Here is a 19,641-nt window from a genome sequence, read left to right on the forward strand (position 1 = left end):
ACAATTAAAAAAAAAAAAAGACCCTGAGTAGCCGTAGCAATCTTGAGAAAAAGAAGAACAATGTTGGAGGAATCACAAAATCAAGCTACATTACAAAGCCACTGTTCTCAAAACTGCCTGGCACTGGCACAAGAACAGACATACAGATCAATGCAACAGAACAGAGAACCCAGAAATTGATTCAAGCCATTTTGCTCAGTTAATATTTGACAAAGGCGGCAAGAGCATACAATGGACTCAAGACAGTCTCTTGAGTAAATGGTGTTGGGAAAATTGGACAGATACATGTAAAATAATGAAACTAGACCGCCAACTTACACTATACACAAAAATAAACTCAAAATGGATAAAGGTTTTAAACGTAAGACAGGAAACCATAGAAATCTTAGAAGAATCCACAGACAGCAAAATATCAGACATGTGATAGCAATATCTTTACTGATAAAGCTCCTAGGGCAGCGATGGCGAACCTATGACACGCGTACTCATTTTTTTGGTTGCTTTTTCTTTGTTAAATAGCATTTAAATGTATAAAATAAATATCAAAAATATAAATCTTTGTTTTACTATGGTTGCAAATACCAAAAAAATTCTATATGTGACACGGCACCAGAGTTAAGTTAGGGTTTTTCAAAATCCTGACACGTCGAGCTCAAAAGGCTCGCCATCACTGTCCTAGGGAAATGGAAACTAAGGAGAAAATTTCCATTGCCTTTTAAAGAAAGTAGAAGGGAGGGGGGAGGAGAGAAATATTGATGTGAGACACATTAATTGGTTTCTTTCTTCACATGTCCTCATGGGGCCGGGGAATGAACCTGAAACCCAGGTAAGTGCCTTTGACCAGGAATTGCACACACAACCCATAGGTTCAGAGGGCTGTCACTCTAACCACTGAGAAACACCGGCCAAGGCTGAATTTCCATTCTTTATAAGGCTAAATAACAATCCATTTTAAGTATAAACCACATTTTGTGAGGTGAACACAATAACCACTAAACTTAAGGTGATTATGCCACATTTTGTTTATCCATTCATCCATTGATGGACATTTGGATTGCTTCTTTCTTTTTTCTTCTTTTTTTAAAAAATATATTTTATTGATTTTTTACAGAGAGGAAGGGAGAGGGATAGAGAGTTAGAAACATTGATGGGAGAGAAACATCCATCAGCTGCCTCCTGCACATCTCCTACTGGGGATGTGCCCGCAACCAAGGTACATGCCCTTGGCCGGAATCGAACCTGGGACCTTTCAGTCCGCAGGCCGAGGCTCTATCCACTGAGCCAAACCAGTTAGGGCTGGGTTGCTACTTTCTACCTTAATCCACTTCCCTCCTTTCAAATTTACTTAAACAAACGAAAGCTTTGAGCCCTCCCCTTTGAAATACGTGCTTATGTGTCGCATCACATCAGTTTTGCCAGCAATTTCAGGAGAGCCCTATACTAGTAACTGACTTATAACACTGCGCGAAAGCATACAACACAACCAAACTAGTTGGTAAGTTGTTTGTTCCCTTTATAAACAGAACTTAAACATAAATGTGAAATATGTTCTGACTCATCCTATCAGTAAATAATCTACTATTTCCCTTTTTAAAAACTTAGCTGCCAAGAAACCAGAAAAAGTTTATTGTTGTAACTATCTTATACAGTGGGGCCTTGACTTACGAGTGTCCCAACTAACGAGTTTTTTGAGATACCAGCTGTCTCTCGGCCGATTTTTTGCATTGAGTTGACAGAGTAATTTGAGTTAACGAGCTCCGTAACAAGCTCGGTCTTGGAACGAATTAAACTCGTAAGTCAAGGCCCCACTGTACCTTGTAAAATGCTCTCCACATTTCCTCCATAACTATCATATATGAGTTTGCTATGTGCTAGGGATTTTTTCAGTTAATCCTTCTTACAAGGTCTGCACAGCCCCACATGCTATGACCCATACTTACCTACATGAACACATTTCCTGCCAATCTTCTCTTTTCCCTCTCCCTACAATGCTCTTCCCTATCAGATATTCATATAGCACCTATACTCATTTCCTTATTTTTTTAGTATTACAGATGTTTATGTTTTTTTCTTCCCCATTGTTCCCCCTTTACCCCATATCTGCCCCTCCCAGGCCATCAACATTCCATTGTCTGTGTCCATGGGCTATGCATATCCTATATTATAAAAAGCTAATATGCAAATCAACCAAACAGTAGAATGACCGGTCACTATGACACGCACTGAGCATCAGGGGACAGATGCTAAATGCAGGAGCTGCCCCCCTGGTGGTCAGTGAGCTCCCACAGGGGGAGCGCTGCTCAGCCAGAAGTCCTAAGCTGGACTCATGGCTGGCGAGCACAGTGGTGGTGGCGGGAGCAGCGCTAAGGATGTCCAACTGCTGGCTTAGGCCCGCTCCCCATGGGCTCCCGGGCTGTGAGAGGGCGGGCACAGGCTGGGCTGAGGTGCACCCCCCTGAGTGCACGAGTGCATGTAAGTTCCCCTTGCAGGCCCTCACCCCGCCTTCCCTCTGAAATTCATCAGCCTGTTCCATGCTTCTTTGTCGTTGGTTCTATTTTATTCACCAGTTTATTTTGCTCATTAGATTCCACATGGATGAGTGAGATCATGTGATACTTATCTTTCTCTGACTGGCTTATTTTGCTTAGAATAATACTCTTCAGGTCCATCCATGCTGTTGCAAATGGTAAGAGTTCTTTCTTTTTTACAGCTGTGTAGTATTCCATTATGTAAATGCACCCGTTATTTTTTAAAAATTTATTTATTGTTGCGATTATTATTACATATGTCCCCATTTTTCCACACTTCCCCCCCTCCAACCACCCCCTCGCCCCAGGCCCTCACTGCTCCATTGTCTGTGTCCATAGGCCATGCATATATGTATACAATATCCTTGGTTGATTACCTCTCATGCACCCACCCTCCCCTGCCTTCCCTCTGAGATTCCTCAGTCTTTTTCATATTTCCATGTCTCTGGATCCACTCCGTTCATCAGTTTATTTTATTACTTAGACTAGAGGCTTGGTGCACAAAATTCGTGCACTGGGGGAGGGGGGGGGGCAGGGTGCAGGGAGTGGGCCCCTCAGCCCGGCCTGTGGCCCCTCACAGTTTGGGAGCCCTGGGATCGATCGCCCCAAAGAGATAGGCCCTGCCCACCCAGCTGGGGCTCCTTGATGGATCGCCCCACATACCTGCTGCAGCACCACCGACGGGTAGACTGGGCCTCCCACTTTGAGGCAATTGATCGCCCCAAAGAGGTAGGCCCCGCCCACCCGGTTGGGACTCCATGATGGATCGCCTCTGCAGAGGGAGGCCCCGCCCACACACCGGTCGGTGGCCTGGGCCTCCCTCTTGGGGGCAATGGCTGGGCCCCCAACCAATTGTATTGCACCCACCTTGGCTGGCCTGGTGCCAGTGGGTGTCATAGTGTGGTTGTCCAGAAGGTTGTCCTGCTGTTCGGTCAATTTGCATATTACGCTTTTATTATTACAGATTCCACATATGAGTGTGATCATGTGATACTTGTCTTTCTCTGACTGACTTAATTCACTTAGCATGATCCCTCTATGTCAGCGGTTCTCAACCTGTGGGTCGAGACCCCTTTGGGGGTCGAATGACCCTTTCACAGGGGTCGCCTAAGACCATCAGAAAACACATATATAATTACATATTGTTTTTGTGATTAATCACTATGCTTTATGTTCAATTTGTAACAATGAAAATACATCCTGCATATCAGATATTTACATTATGATTCATAACAGTAGCAAAACTACAGTTATGAAGTAGCAACGAAAATACTTTTATGGTTGCGGGTCACCACAATATGAGGAACTGTATTAGAGGGTCGCGGCATTAGGAAGGTTGAGAACCACTTCTCTATGCTCTCAAAGGGTAAGAGATTCTTTTTTACTGCTGCAAAGTATTTCATGGTATAAATGTACCATAGTTTTTTATCCACTCATCTACTGATGGGCACGTGGGCTATTTCCATATATTAGCTATTACAAATTGTGTTGCTATAAACAAAGGGGGGCATACATTCTGATTTGTATTTCAGGTTTCTTAGGATATACTCCTAGAAGTGGGATCACTGGGTCAAATGGAAGTTCCATATTTAATTTTTTGAGGAAACTCCATACTGTTTTTCATAATGGCTGCACCAGTCTGCATTCCCACTAGCAGTGTACTAGGGTTCTCTTTTCTTCACATTGTTGCCAGGACTTGTCATTTGTTGATGGTAGCCATTCTGACATGTGTGAAGTGATACCTCATTGTCATTTTAATTTGCATCTCAATAGTGATCAATGACTTTGAGCATTATTTCATGTGTCTCTTGGCCATGTGTCTTTGAAGAAGTGTCTATTTAGGTCCTTTGCCCATTTTTTGATTGGATTGTTTGACTTTCTTTGGTTAAGTTTTATGAGTTCCTTATATATTTTGGATATTAACCCTTTATCAGATGTGTCACTGTCAAATATGTTCTCCCATACAGTGGGCTACCTTTTCAATTTGTTGATGGTTTCTTTTGCTGTGCAGAAGCCTTTTATTTCGATGTAGTTCCATTTGTTTATTTTCTCATTAGTTTCCTTTGCCTTTGGAGATGTATCTGTAAACATATTGCTACATGAAATTTCTGAGATTTTGCTGCCTACGGTTTCTTTTAGGATTTTTATGGTTTCCCGACTTACATTTAAGACTTTTATCCATTTTTAGTTTATTCTTGTGTATGGTGTATGTTGGTGGTCTAATTTCATTTTTTTTTTTGCATGTACCTGTCCAATATTCCCAGCACCATTTATTGAAGAGACTATCTTGAGTCCATTGTATGCTTTTGCCTCCTTTGGCAAATATATATATATTTTTTAAATTAAATCTTTATTGTTCAGATTACATTTGTTCCTATTCCCCCCCCCCCCATAATTCCCCTCCTTCCAGTTCCCACCCCACCCTCCGCCCTCACTCCCCACCCACTGTCCTCATCTATAGGTGCACGATTTCTGTCCAGTCTCTTCCCGCATCTCCCATTCCCCTTTCCCCCCCCAAGAATAGTCAGTCCATTCCCTTTCTATGTCCCTGATTCATTATAATCACCAGTTCAATCTGTACATCAGATTATTTATTCACTTGATTCTTAGATTCACTTGTTGATAGATGCATGTTTGTTGTTCACAATTTGTATCTTTACCTTCTTCTTAAAGGATACCGTTCAGCATTTCGTATAATACTGGTTGAGTGGTGATGAACTCCTTTAGCTTTTCCTTGTCTGTGAAGCTCTTTATCTGACCTTCAATTCTGAATGATACCTTTGCTGGATAAAGTAATCTTGGTTGTAGGTTCTTGGTATTCAGCACTTTGAATATTTCTTGCCATTCCCTTCTGGCCTGCAAAGTTTCTGTTGAGAAATCAGCTGACAGTCGTATGGGTATTCCCTTGTAGGTAACTGAGTCTCTTTCTCTTGCTGCTTTTAAGATTCTCTCTTTGTCTTTTGCTCTTGGCATTTTAATGATGATGTGTCTTGGTGTGGTCCTCTTTGGATTCCTTTTGTTTGGGGTTCTCTGCGCTTCTTGGACCTGTAAGTCCGTTTCTTTCACCAGGTGGGGGAAGTTTTCTGCCATTATTTCTTCAAATAGGTTTTCAATATCCTGCTGTCTCTCATCTTCTGGCACTCCTATTATTCTGATGTTGGTACGCTTGTAGCTGTCCCAGAGGCTCCTTACACTATCTTCACACTTTCGGATTCTTTTTTCATTTTGCTTTTCCATTTTGGTGTTTTTTGCTTCTTCGCATTTCAAATCTTTGGTTTGATTCTTGTGCTCCTCTGGTCTGCTATTGGGTATAGTATTCTTTATTTCAGTCCATGTATGCTTACTTTCTAGTTTCTTTACCATAGCATCGAGGGTCTCATTAGTTTTCGTGAGGCTCTGCTCAAGTTTATTGCAAGCCCTCAAAATTGCGATTTTTAGCTCCATATCCTCCATTTCTGTCATGTTTTTTTTGTCTCCGCATCTTTTATGCTTTCTTGGTGCACCCCCTTGTGGTCTTTGTGCACAGTCTTGTTCTAGTTAAGCCTTAATTGTTGTAGTTAATACTAGAGGGATTTGACCACCAGGCCGACTCTCTAAGGCTTTTCTTGAGCACATTTCATTTGTGTTCAAAATAATTTCTGTGAAAATAGTTGTCATCAATACTTTAAGTTTTTCTCTATTCTATATAAGGGACTTAGCAGAAATGAGTTTTTTTAAAAAAAAATATATTTTATTGATTTTTTACAGAGAGGAAGGGAGAGAGATAGAGAGTTATAAACATCGATGAGAGAGAGACATCAATCAGCTGCCTTCTGCACATCTCCTACTGGGGATGTGCCCGCAACTCAGATACATGCCCTTGACCAGAATCGAACCTGGGACCTTTCAGTCCGCAGGTCGACGCTCTATCCACTGAGCCAAACCGGTTTTGGCATGGACTTAGCAGAAATGAGATCAGGCAAGAGAATGAAAGGAAGACACACAATGAAAAAATACCAGTGTTTTACCAGGAATGCAATGGCAATGAGATGGGATCTAGATGAATAAAGAAGACAGAATAGAATTTACAAGTTAGAAGTTGCCGGAAACAGCTTAGAAAAATGACAGAACCCAGTTTGATGTGGCTTTGTTTATAGGATTGCTATTACCATGACACATGTTCCTTCCAGACTACACAGAAAGCCCACATACCTTCCACTGCCTTGACCTTTTCCTCCAACTCTCTTTTCTTCTCTTCCTTTAGCATCTGCTCTTGCTCCTTCTTCTGCACTGCTATAAGAAGTTGACGTTCTTCTTCCTCCTCTTTGCGCTTCTGTTTTTCTATTCTGGTAATCATAGGAGTCTCCTGTGAGGAGCCAGTAAGTGTAGAGTCAATATACAACAATGTAAGATGTATTCTTCACTCTGAGTTAAGATTTGATTTTTATTGAATTCAATCTATTTAATCCTATCTAATAATAGACAAACAGGGTAATTGACCGTACCTTCGCTATGCTTCCCATTGGCTAATCAGCGAGACATGCAAATTAACCGCCAACAAAGATGATGGTTAATTTGCATATGTAGGCGGGAAGCATCAGAGCGAAGACTGAAGGCGGCTCCAGCTGGAGCAGGGAAGGCTCTGAAGGCGGCTCCGGCCGGAGTAGCGAAGGCTTTGAAGGTGGCTCTGGCCGGAGCGAAGGCCTGGGTCCCTGGTGCCGAAGGAAAACCGGTGCAGGCAGGGGAAGGGAAGGCCTATTGCACGAATCTTTTCGTGCAACAGGCCTCTAGTAAATAATATTAGATAGCTAGAGAATGTATAGTATACTTACAAATTCGGTTTTATCACGTAAAGAATACATATAACATATATGTAAATACACTAACATTAAAACACACCGGAGATTTTAAAAATGGTACAAGTTTTGGGCCCAATGGCTTATGTAATTTGTAGTCTTTGGGAGGAAATATTATAAAGAATACACTGAACTGGAGAAGAACAAATTGAGGCAATTCAGAGACCTTTTTTACAGCTTTAATGTTGGACAAAAGTGAAACCTGAAAAAGTATTGTCATCTAAGTAAAAGGATGAAAAATATTCACTAGACAGAAAACAGAATCACAATTTCAACATTGTGCATCACTCTGAAACCCTTAACTTTTATACTTTTCTTTAGTAGTAAAACAATGAGTAAAATTGGGGGGATGGTAGTAAGGACCACTGTTTTGCATTAAATACACTGGGAATTTGCCTAAGGAATCTAATAAAAGAAAAGGCAAACAAACACACAAAAAAACAGGACAACTATAATTTATTGAAGATTTACTCTGTATATTTCCCAAAATAAATAATCTGCTTTGGCTCACTAAGTCAGAGAAAAGGGGTCTTGGGGACAGGGTCAGGGAGTTAACTGGGGACCAGATGCCTCAGTCCATTGCTCCCTAGTAAGTCTCCTGGGTTTCTTAAGTTTAGGAGGGAAGATGAGGGGGAAGGGAAAGGCAGGCATGCTCCTGGGAGGGAGAGCACTGTGAAACTTTTCTTAAAAGATCTTTTCAATAGGAAGCAGATGTAAGAGTCTTTTATGCAGATAAATATTTAAAAGTTTCATACTATGGAAATTGTTCAAGTGATTTTAATGTGGGGGGGAAAAAGTGAATATAGATTACTATTTACACATGTCATAATTAAACACAAACTGCTGATTAAAATTTTGTATTATTTTCTTTATAGGCCTTAAAACTAGTTTTGATTCTACATTTGATTCAGATTTTCGAAGTTGTCATGCCTAGATAGCCTTTTATAAAGTCATTTTTATCATTAAATACTGTAAGCCTGACTTAAAAGGAGTTTGCTATCCAAAGGTAAAATCTTGAATGAATGAGAAGAGAGATAAAAATGAAACAAACAAACAAAAATTAACCATTATTATTGCATACATAATACTGTACTCATAAGGAACCTCAAAACCTAAATAGAATTCAAGTTCTCCAAAATCTTTATCCTATAACCAGAGTAGACAGTTAAATATGCTAGATATTGTTTCTGAAATGGGGATGGTCCTGGCATTAAGCAAGGACAATTCTTCTAAAGAATGTGTCTCTCTAGTTACTGGTTCTTAAAGGTCAGAAAAGCACCTTCTCTGCAATGCATGAGTACCATTCCCTTTACCCCATCTCTCCAGGTCCTTATTTAGTTCAACTTTTAGGCAACATCTTTCCTCAGCCGAGAAGTTATGATGAAATTATAGTTAATAAACCAAAGCAAACCAAAATAATTACTTTTTCTTCTTTCAGTCATATGGAGACTCCAAGCTGATACTACCTTTAATATAAAAATTCATATGATGGGGGAAAAGGAGGAGACAGAGGAAAACTAAGTCCTGTCAAAGGAATTATTTCATTCAAAGAAAACTGTACTACTTTCTATAAATGAGACACATAAAAAAGAGAAAAAATGGGCATATATTTACATGTAACAATGATAATGTGTGTGTATTCGAACCTGAGACCCTTTAGTCCACAGGCTGATGCTCTACCCACTGAACCAAACCGGCTAGAGTTAATGTGTGTGTATTCTGTGCCTCTATGACAAAAGGACAGCTGGTGAAAACATGAGATATTCTTCCTTTGAAGAGTACAAGAGGATATTAATAGAACCAAGAATTTTATTAAGGACTAAAGAGATGCAAGCCAATGAATCATGAATAGAAATATTAAATCACCAGAGTCACCTGGAAAACAACATGAAGACATTTCAAGCATTAAGTCAATGGAAGGGGAAAAAGAGAAAGAATAGTTAATTACATAAATCTTTACAATATATAAATATTTTTATAACAAATATGATTTATTATTAGTATGTAACAATGTCTTACAGACAGTAGCCACCCCCAAAACAAACAGAACACAAATATAAAACATATAGAAGATAAACCACCCACATCAATGATCAAAAGGAAGAGCACAATACAATAGCTTTTTCACTTATAAAATTGTTAAAAATGATACAAAGTGACACATTGTAAAGACTGGTAAACATGTCTTCTGGAGGACAATCTGGATATATGTATCAGAGTACTTACACTTCTTAAAAATGAGATAGGCAAAAATGTTTTTGTGGTAGATTAATAGGTGATATTATATACTCAATGCAATCAACAAAAATTTCATTTCTGCCCTGGCCAATGTGGTTCAAGGGTTAGTGTCTGCCCATGCATGGAAGAGTCATGGGTTCAATTCCCAGTCAAGGGCAAGTACCTGGGTTGCAGGTTCGATCCCTGACCCTGTTGGGGCAAGTGCAGGAGGCAACCAATTGATGTGTCTCTCTCGCATCGATGTTTCTGTCTCTCTCCCTTCTACTCTCTAATAATCAATGGAGGATTCAAAATTGGTGGTAGTAAGTGGAAACTACACTGACACTTACTAAACTGGAAATACAATTAAAATACAGAAAAACCACCCTGAAAAATGAACTGAAGACTAGCTGGCGAGAACCCTGATAACCAAGGAGGGAAAGTGGAGAACGCACAGACTGGTAGGAAGTGCAGAGGCACGAAAGGGCTAGAAGAGCTCCCACAGAAAACTCTGTGGTCTAAAGCCAAGCTGGGCTCCCCATCCCAAAACACCAAAACTGAGAAAGGCGACTACATAACATCTGGCTGTGAAAAGCAGCAGGATTGCTGTCTGCCAGTGAGAGACTGCTGGAAATGCAGGCATCCTCTTAAAGGGTCAACACACAAAATTTCATGTGCAGCCATTCACCTTGGGTTCTGGCAGAAAAGACTGGAGCTCTCTGAAGAGACTCCAAGACTGGGGCCTGGGGTTGGAGATCGGAGGGCAGCCACCCAAATTTCCTTTGCTGGTGGACCTTTGCTATCCAGGCGGTTTTGCTTGAGGGTAAGGCAGTTGCTCCACCCTGTTGCAAGACTTTCACCCCACCTGTGGTCTATAGCGTGAGGCTATTCAAGATTGAGTGTCCATTGGACTGCAGGCAGAGGAGGATCTCTAGAGCAGTGGTTCTCAACCTTGGCTGCACATGAGAATCACCTGGAAATCTTTTTAAAATCCTGATTTCTGGGCCTCATCCTCTGGAAATTCTGTGTTTTTTTTTTGTTATGGGGTGGGGTCACAACATCAGTAACAAAGAAACAGAATTTCTGGAGGATGAGGCCCAGAAATCAGGATTTTAAAAAGATTCCCAGGTGATTCTAATGTGCAGCCAAGGTTGAGAACCACTGCTCTAGAGGCTTTGAGTCTGCCTAACCTCCTTCTGGACCCAGGACTAGGAAAAGCAGACTCTGGCGCACATCTTGGTCCTTGCCCAAAACACCTAGTCCCATCAGAGGGAGCCTCAAGCTGTGGATTGCTGTTATCCACAAACAGGGTACTCAGGGCTAGCATCTGGCCTCAGTTATGCATCTGCACAGGTGGAGGTCCACCTAGAGGGGGAGAGCTCTTGTACTATTGCACAGCTGGCCAGCTGTGGTCCAGGAGTCCAGAAACATCTGGTTTGGGTTGTGGATATGGCATGAGTTTTTACAAGACGACTATCCTTCCAGTTACCGCAAAAAAAAAGGCTCCTCACAAATACACTGTGTAGTTAAACCTTTTAAAAGGAGCAACAGACAGCATCTCAGATTGTCCTGCACTAGAGATTGGGAGTCATAGCAGACCTACCCAAAGAAGCAGCCATAATGGGGATACAAAAACAACCATCAAACCAAGAACAAGAGAATTCTCCGGAAGAAGAGCTAAACAAAATGGAGATAAGAAATTTATTAGAAATAGAGTTCAGAATAATGATGGCAAGGATGGTCAACAGCATTAGAGAAGATATAGTAATTATGAAGAATAACATAGCACTAATAAAGAAAACAGTGGGAAGAATACACAACAGATTAGGGGAAGCTGAGGATAGGATCGATGAAATCACTCAATCAGAGAACCAAAAGGAAAAACAACAAAAAAACCCCCAGAAGGACAGCCCTAGCTGATTTGGCTCAGTGGATAGAGCATCAGCCTGAGGAACAAAGGGTCCCAGGTTCAATTCCAGTCAAGGGCACATACCTTGGTTGGTTGCAGGCTCCTCCCTGCAGGAGGCAACTAATCGATGTGTTTCTCTCACATCGATGATTCTCTCTGTCTTTCCCTCTCTCTTCCACTCTCCCTAAAAGTCAATGGAAAAATATCCTCAGGTGAGGATTAACAAAACAAAACAAAACAAAACAAAACAAAACAAAACAAAACCATAGGAGGACAGCTTAAGGGAGCTGTGGGACAACATGAAATGCAACAATATTCACACCACAGAAGACCCAGAAGAGGAAGAAAATGAGCGAGGAATAGAGAAGGTGTCTGAAAAAATAATGGCAGAAAACTTCTCTACCCTGGTGAAGGAAAAGGTCATACAAGTTCAGGAGGCACAGAGAGTCCCAAGCAAGAAGAACCTAAATAGGCCCATGCCCAGACATGTCATAATTAAAATGCCAAAAATTAAAGACAAAGAGAGAATCTTAAAGGCAGCAAGAGAAAAGCAATTTGTTACTTACCAAGGAACTCCATAAGACTGTCAGGTGATTTCTCATCAGAAACTCTATAGACCATAAGGGAATGGCATGAAATATTCAAGGTAATGAAAAGCAAGGATCTGAAACGAAGATTATTATATTCGGCAAAGCTATCATTCAAAACACATGATGAAATAAAGAGCTACCCAGACAAAAAAAGCTAAAGGAGTTTATCACCACCAAACCAGCACTGCAAGAAATGCAAAAGGGACAGCTCTAATGAGGAGAAGAAATAGAAACACAGGCATAAAGAATTAAAATGGCAATAAATAAGTACCTATCCATAGTAACACTAAATACTCCAATCAAAAGACATAGGGTAGGTGAATGGATAAAAAAACATGACCCATTTATATGCTGTCTATGAGACCCACCTCAAAACAAAAGACTCACACAGGATGAGAGTGAAGAGATGGTAAAAAATTTTTCCATGTAAATAGAAATGAGAAAAAAAAATCTGGGGTAGTAATACTCATAAGTGACAAAATAAGACTTCAAAATGAAGGCCATCAAAAGAGACTATAAAGGTCACTACACAATACTAAAGGGACTGATTGAACAAGAGGATATAACCCTGGTAAACATATATGCACCCAATACAAGAGCACCTAAATATCTAAAATAAAAAATAAAAAAAATTCTAGAGGACTTTAAGGAAGAGATTGACAGCAATACAGTTATAGTAGGGGACCTTAACACCCCACTGACATCACTGAATATATCTTCCAGACAAAAAATTAACAGGAAAACAGAGACTCTAAATGATGGATTTAAATTACATTTATAGGGTATTTCACCCTAAAGCTACAGAATATACATCAAGTGAACATGGGTCATTCTCAAAGATAGACCACATGTTGAGACACAAATCAAGTCTCTCCAAGTTCAAGAAGACTGAAATCATATCAAGCATCTTCTTAGATCACAATGGAATTAAATTAGAAATCAACAACAGCAAAAACATTCCCAAACATTCAAACACATGGAGGCTAAACAGTATGTTATTAAACAATGAACAGGTTACAATGAGATCAAGAAAGACATAAAAAACTTCCTGGAAACAAATGAAAATGAACATACAACAACCCCAAATTTATGGGACACAGTGAAAGCAGTTCTGAGAGGAAGTTCATAGCACAACAGACATACCTTAAAAAACACAAAAAAATTAATAAATTATTTAACCCTACAATTTAAAGAATTGGAAAGAGAACAAGAAAAGACCAGAGTAAGTAGAATGAAGGAAATAATAAAGATTAGAGCAGAAATAAGTGACAGAGACAAAAAACCCAAAAAACAAAACAAAAAAATGAATGAAAACAAGAGCTTTTATTTGAAAATATAAACAACATTGCCATGAGCCAGACCCATCAAGAAACAAAGAGGACCCAAATAAATAAAATCAGAAATGAAAGCAGTGAAGTAAAAACTGACCCCAGAGAAATACAAAGAATTGTCAGAAAATACTGTGAACATGCCAACAAGTTGGACAATGTGGATGAAATGGACAAATTACTAAAAAACAGAACCTTCCATAACTCAATCGGGAAGAATAAAAAGACAGGAATAGGCCAATAACAATTGATGAAGTAGAAGCAATCTATACTAATAAAAGCCTAGGTGGCCCTCGCGCATTGCCCTCACGTCGTCTCAAGATGGCCAGCAGGGGAGGGCAGTTGGGGGTGATCAGGCTGGTAGGCAGAAGCGGTTAGGGGCAATCAGGCAGACAGGCAGGCCACGAGTGGTTAGGAGCCAGCAGTCCTGGATTGTGAGAGGGAGATCAGGCAGTTGGACATCCCCCGAGGAGTCCCAGTTTGGAGAGGTTGCAGGCTGGGCTGAGGGACACCCTCCTGTGCATGAATTTCATGCACCGGGCCTCTAATAATAATCTACACTAATAAAAGAGAAACATGGTAATTAGCGTACGACTGCTACCCTTCCCATTGGCTAATCAGCATATCCTTATGCAAATTAACTGTCAGCCAAGATGGCAGCCGGCAGCCATGCACTGAAGTGAGCAGAGAGGCTTGCTTGCTCCAGTGACTGCGGACTCCAACGTTCCCCGCCTGACTTGCCGGCCTCTCAGCTGCAACTCTAAGCAACTATGTTGCAAATATAGAAGCTAAACAAAACCCTAGAAACCGGCTTTCAGTCAGCCGGGCTTCAGCCAGCCGGACCGCAATATTGTATCAAATACAGAAGGTAAAGGCCAGAAACCTGCTTTCAGCAGCAAGGCCTCAGAGCTAAAGCTGGCCCAGAATAGAAAAAAGAAAAAGAAAAAAAGGAGCAGTTGGGAGCTTCAGTCACCCGCCAGCCTGAAAACGGCCCTCAGCCCCTCAGCCAGACTGGCCAGGCACCCCAGTGGGGATCCCTACCCTGATCCAGGACACCCTTCAGGGCAAACCAGCCGGCCCCCACCCATGCACCAGGCCTCTATTCTATATAGTAAAAGGGTAATATGCCTCCTGGCACCGGGATCAGCGGAGCAGCGAGGCTCCCGGCACCGGGATCAGCATGACAGGGGGCAGCATTCAAACCCCCTGATCGCCCTGCAGCTCTGTGAGTGACAGGGGGCGGGGCCACAACCTCCCTATCTGCCCTGCTCTGTTTGTGACAGTGGAAGGCGCCCCAACCCACTGATCAGCCCTGCTCTGTGCCTGATGGGGGGAGCTCCCCAATCCCCTGATCGCCCTGCGGCTCTGTGTGTGACAGGGGGGAGCTCCCCAACCCCCTGATCGCCCTGTGGCTCTGTGTGTGACAGGGGGCGGGGCCACAACCTCCCTATCTGCCCTGCTCTGTTCTTGACAGGGGAAGGCGCCCCAACCCCCTGATCAGCCCTGCTCTGTGCCTGATAGGGGGGAGCTCCCCAATCCCCTGATCGCCCTGCGGCTCTGTGTTTGACAGGGTGCGGCGCCCCAACTCCCCAATCGGCCCTGCTCTGAGCCTGACCAGGGGCTGCACCTAGGGATTGGGCGTGCCCTCTGCCACCTGGGAGCAGGCCTAAGCCAGCAGGTCGTTATCTCCTGAGGGGTCCCAGACTGTGAGAGGGCACAGGCCGGGCCGGGGGACCCCCTGTCCCCGCCCCCGAGTGCACAAATTTTTGTGCACTGGGCCTCTAGTAATAATAATAATAATAATAATAATAATAATAATAATATAAAAAAACTCCCAGCAAACGAAAGTTCTGGTCTGGATGGTTTCTCATAGGAGTTTTACCAAACATTCAAAGAACTAACATGTATACTCCTCAAACTATTCCAAAAAGTCCAAGGAACACTTCTAAACTCTTTTTATGAGGCCAGCATTATCCTAATTCCAAAACCACATAAAGACACTATAAAGAAAGAAGATTACCGGCCAATATCCCTGATGAACATAGATGCTAAAATCCTCAAAAATATCAGACAAGAGGAAAACATAAAAGGCATCCAAACTGGAAAAGAGGAAGTAAAGCTCTCATTATTCGCAGATGACATGATTCTGTACATAGAAAACCCTAAAGACTCCATCAAAAAATGACGAGATTTAATAAATGAATTTGGCAACATAGCAGGATACAAATTAAGCCCCAGTAATCCATGGCATTTTTATATACCAATAATGAATTCTCAGAAAGAGAAACTAAACAAACAATTCTATTTACCACTGCAACAGAAAAAATTAGGAAACTTACAAATAAAATTAACCAAGTAGGTAAAAAGCTGGTACTTGGGAAACTGCAGGACGTTGAAAAAAGAGATAGAGGAAGACAAAAACAAGTGGAAGAAAATACTGTGTTCACTGGCTGGTAGAATTAACATAATTAACACTTGGAGTGCGGGTGAATTTCCCGCCAAAATATAAGATGGCTCTGTCTTTTGGTTTTGTTCCATCCACCAAAAGGGTGGATTACAAACAAATATTTGGTAATACGCAGTTACAATCGGCCCGAGTTTACACGTTTCCCGCACTCCACCGCAAATCTATATGAACCGAGTTAAAGACGGCTCCCGCGGAGTACGCGCAATTCACGCGAGCCGACTTAACTCGTTTCCCCCACTCCAAGTGTTAAAATGTCCATACTACACAAAGCAATCTACAGATTCAATGCAATTCCTATTATAATACCAAAGACGTATTTCACAGATCTAGAACAAATACTCCAAAATTTAAATGGAACCAAAGAAGGCCCTGAATATTTTCAGCAATCTTGAGAAAGAACAATGGAGGAATCCCAATACCAGATGTCAAGTTATACTTACAAAGCCACTATACTCAAAACTGCCTGGCACAAGAATGGGCATATATATCAATGGGACAGTACAGGAGAACTCATTATGCTTAATTAATATTTGACAAAGGAGTCAAGACAGTCTCTTCAATAAATGGTGTTGAGAACTTGGACAGATGTATGCAAAAAAAAAAAAAAAAATGCAACTAGACCACCAACTTATACCATACACAAGAATAAACTAAAAGTGGACAAAAGATTTAAATATAAGTTGTGAAACAATAGAAATCCTAGAAGAAACTATAGGCAGCAAATTCTCAGACATCTCTTGTAGCAGTATGTTTACAGATACATCTCCTAAAGCAAAGAAAACTAAGGAGAAAATAAATAGGACAACATCAAAATAAAAAGCTTTTGCACAGCAAAAGAAACCATCAACAAAATGAAAAGGGAGCCCACGGTATGGAAGAATATATTTGGCAATGATATATCAGATAAAGGGTTAATATATAAAATATATAAGGAACTCATGCAAATTAACAAAAGGAAGACAAACAATCCAATAAAAAAATGGGCAAAGGACTAAATAGACTATTCTCCAAAGTGGACATACAGATGGCCAAGAGACATATGAAAAAATGCTCAAAGTCACTGATCATCAGAGAGATGCAAATTAAAACAACAATGAGGTATCACCTCACACTTGTCAGAATGGCTACCATTAACAAATCAACAAATGAGCCCTAGCTGGTTTGGGTCAGTGGATAGAGTGTGGCATGGGGACTGAAGGGTTTGATTCTGATCAAGGGCACGTGCCCAGGGTTGTGGGCTTGATCCCCAGTGGGGGGTGTGCAGGAGGCAGCCGATCAATGATTCTCTCTCATCATTGATGTTTCTAGCTCTCTCTCCCTCTCCTTTCCCCTTTCAAATAAATAAAAATATACTAAAAAATAACTGGTGAAGATGTGAAGAAAAAGGAACTGTAGTATACTGCTGGTGAGAATGCAGATTGGTGCAGTCAGTGGGTGCAAGTGGCGGCTTCCGGTCCGATCGCCCCTGAGGACTTCTCCACCTCCCCCTACTCCTGAAGGGTGACTGGGGCAGCAGCCGCTGCTTGCACCTGCTGCTGGTGCTGGCCCCAATCGCTCTGCGCTGTCAGTGGGTGCAAGTGGAGCTGGAGCTGTCAGTGTGTGGGAGTGAAGGCGGCGGGAATGCGGAGGATGGGCTGAGACCCGCCCCAGTGCCCACTGCAGCCTTGTGGCCCACAGTTCCTTTCAAGGTGCATGAATTTGTGCACTGGGCCTCTAGTAATTTATAAATATTTTCTCTTCTTATTTTATTGGCAGGCTGTCAAATTTTTTCTGTCTTCTATTAACATGTATTAGAATTATGGAAATGAAACAAGCAAAGTAAATTATTACTGAGCACCCACCACGGAAAGACATTACATTAGGTGCTGTGGGGGTCGAAATGATGAGTAGGACATAGTCCTTAATCTAAAGAAGCTTAAATTCACAATGGAATTAAGTAAGGGATGAATTAACATGTTAGGGAGGACAATCGTAAGACTAGGAGCAATGGACAGCTCAAGGAAATAATGACTTTAAGTGGAGTTTTTGGGAGAGAAGTATTTGAATGGGTAGGGAAGTAGAGGGGAAAAGATGTTTGCAAAAGTCAGAAATTAGGATGCATATACATGAAAACATAGGCTGTATGGTTTATGAAACTACAACTTGCCCTGAAGTTGGAGAAGAGGGCATACAGCTCAGATGGAGCTGGGAAAAAGAGCTGGCACTGGACATACAAAGACAAATACTTGTTAGAGATTGTTGCTTAGGGGAAAAGAGACAGACAATAATATGATGATGGGGAAAAAAGCATATATAGAGAGTTATGCAGAGGGTGATATGAGACACACCTGAGGGTTCAGGGAATGTTTCCTGATTGTGAAAAGCCACTCTAAGTAATGAAGTAGGGGGTGGGTGTGGAGGGTTTAGGACTTCTTGGATAAGGAGAATTAAATTATGTTGTCCACAGTCAAGGCCCATGAGTGACATGAGGTCCCATTATAATATTCCAGAGAAGAAAGGATAAAGGTCATACCACATCCAGGAGACAGTGGAATGTATTAAAAGCTCTAATGAATAATCCTTAAAACAATGAAGCATTACACCTAATACAGAGGGGAGGAAAACTTTTCCTTTGCATACCTTCTGGGCAATCATGTTGCAGATCTCGGGTAGGAAATCCTCGCTGAGGAGCTTATAGAGCTGCCGTTCTCGAAGGGAGGTCCTCTCTCGAAAACTCTCAGTGACCTGTCTCCATTCTTCTTCTGTTTGGCACAGGAGCCACCAAGTGCCTTGACCTGGCCCTTGGGACCCGGAAAAAGAAAGGGATGGGTTCATTAAATAAATCCTCTTTTCCTATTTATTCTCAATTTTGTTTTTACTCTGGCTCATGAACAAAACCAGGAAATCAGAATAAAAGACCTATTCCTTTTTAATTTGAAGATTGATAATGATTTTCCTGTTACTATCACTGTTTACAGCTAACAGTGAATACTGACCAAAAGCAATATAAATATAACTTTTGTGACCTTTATACGGTAGATGTGAATATAGTAGAAATGCTTAAATGTTTATTTTTTCCTATGCAAAGAGTTTTGATTTGACCTTTTGCAGCGTCTTCCCCATTTCAGACATTAAGACACTATTATTAAATTTATATTCTCCTCCAAATTATGCGATTTGGATTACAAAATTGAAATCTCAATAGAAAACCAGTATACTCTCTTATGTAGTAAAGCATTTTACATTAAAAAGACTGCTTGCTCTTTCAGAAGTTGCTCATTCATCTAAATGTTTGGGTAGATATTACACTGAAGCCAGGTAACAGGGCAAAAGTGAAAAGAACTACTCCTGATATAAAGTTATCCTTCAGGAGAGACGGGCACAGAATAAAGTACAAGGAAGAGAGAACTGAAGGGCAACAAGGCTAGTTAGATGGTACTGCAATAATCTTAACTGCGGTGTATGACTCTGGAAAATGAGAATCCCCATCACAATACAAATAAATTGCATTGACTTAATCCTTTCCAAAAACTCCAGCAGAGGTCATTACCATTTCTTGTCTGTGGCTCAGATGCCATGGAATTTTTGTCCTGCTTCTCACTGAAAAAGAGATTAACAATTAAACAGACATGTTCAAAACTGTTATTTCCCCTATCAGGTAGATCCAACTAAATATGAGTGTGTGTGTGTGTGTGTGTGTGTGTGTATCAAGAGGGTAAGGTTATAAGAAATGACTACTGAAAAAATGAATACTAGGATGTAGATGTATTGGAACAGAGAGAAAAAAC

The 19,641-nt window shown here is 41.2% G+C and overlaps 1 protein-coding gene across 2 annotated transcripts in view; it reads right to left on the bottom strand.

Annotated features, from left to right (window-relative positions):
- CECR2 (CECR2 histone acetyl-lysine reader) overlaps positions 1-19,641 on the bottom strand; it is a 212,275-nt gene that overhangs the window by 24,098 nt on the left and 168,536 nt on the right. For both annotated transcript variants that reach the window (XM_070409297.1, XM_070409296.1), the window contains exons 6-8: positions 19,404-19,453; positions 18,494-18,654; positions 6,720-6,873 (exon numbers count right to left, since the gene is read on the bottom strand). In XM_070409297.1, the coding sequence (XP_070265398.1) occupies positions 6,720-6,873; positions 18,494-18,654; positions 19,404-19,453 (365 nt within the window). The remainder of the gene's footprint in view (positions 1-6,719; positions 6,874-18,493; positions 18,655-19,403; positions 19,454-19,641) is intronic.

The sequence above is a fragment of the Myotis yumanensis genome, unplaced genomic scaffold (genome assembly GCF_028538775.1).
Source record: "Myotis yumanensis isolate MYYU_CA2020_CCGP unplaced genomic scaffold, mMyoYum1.0.hap1 SCAF_3, whole genome shotgun sequence".
Lineage (NCBI taxonomy): Eukaryota > Metazoa > Chordata > Mammalia > Chiroptera > Vespertilionidae > Myotis > Myotis yumanensis.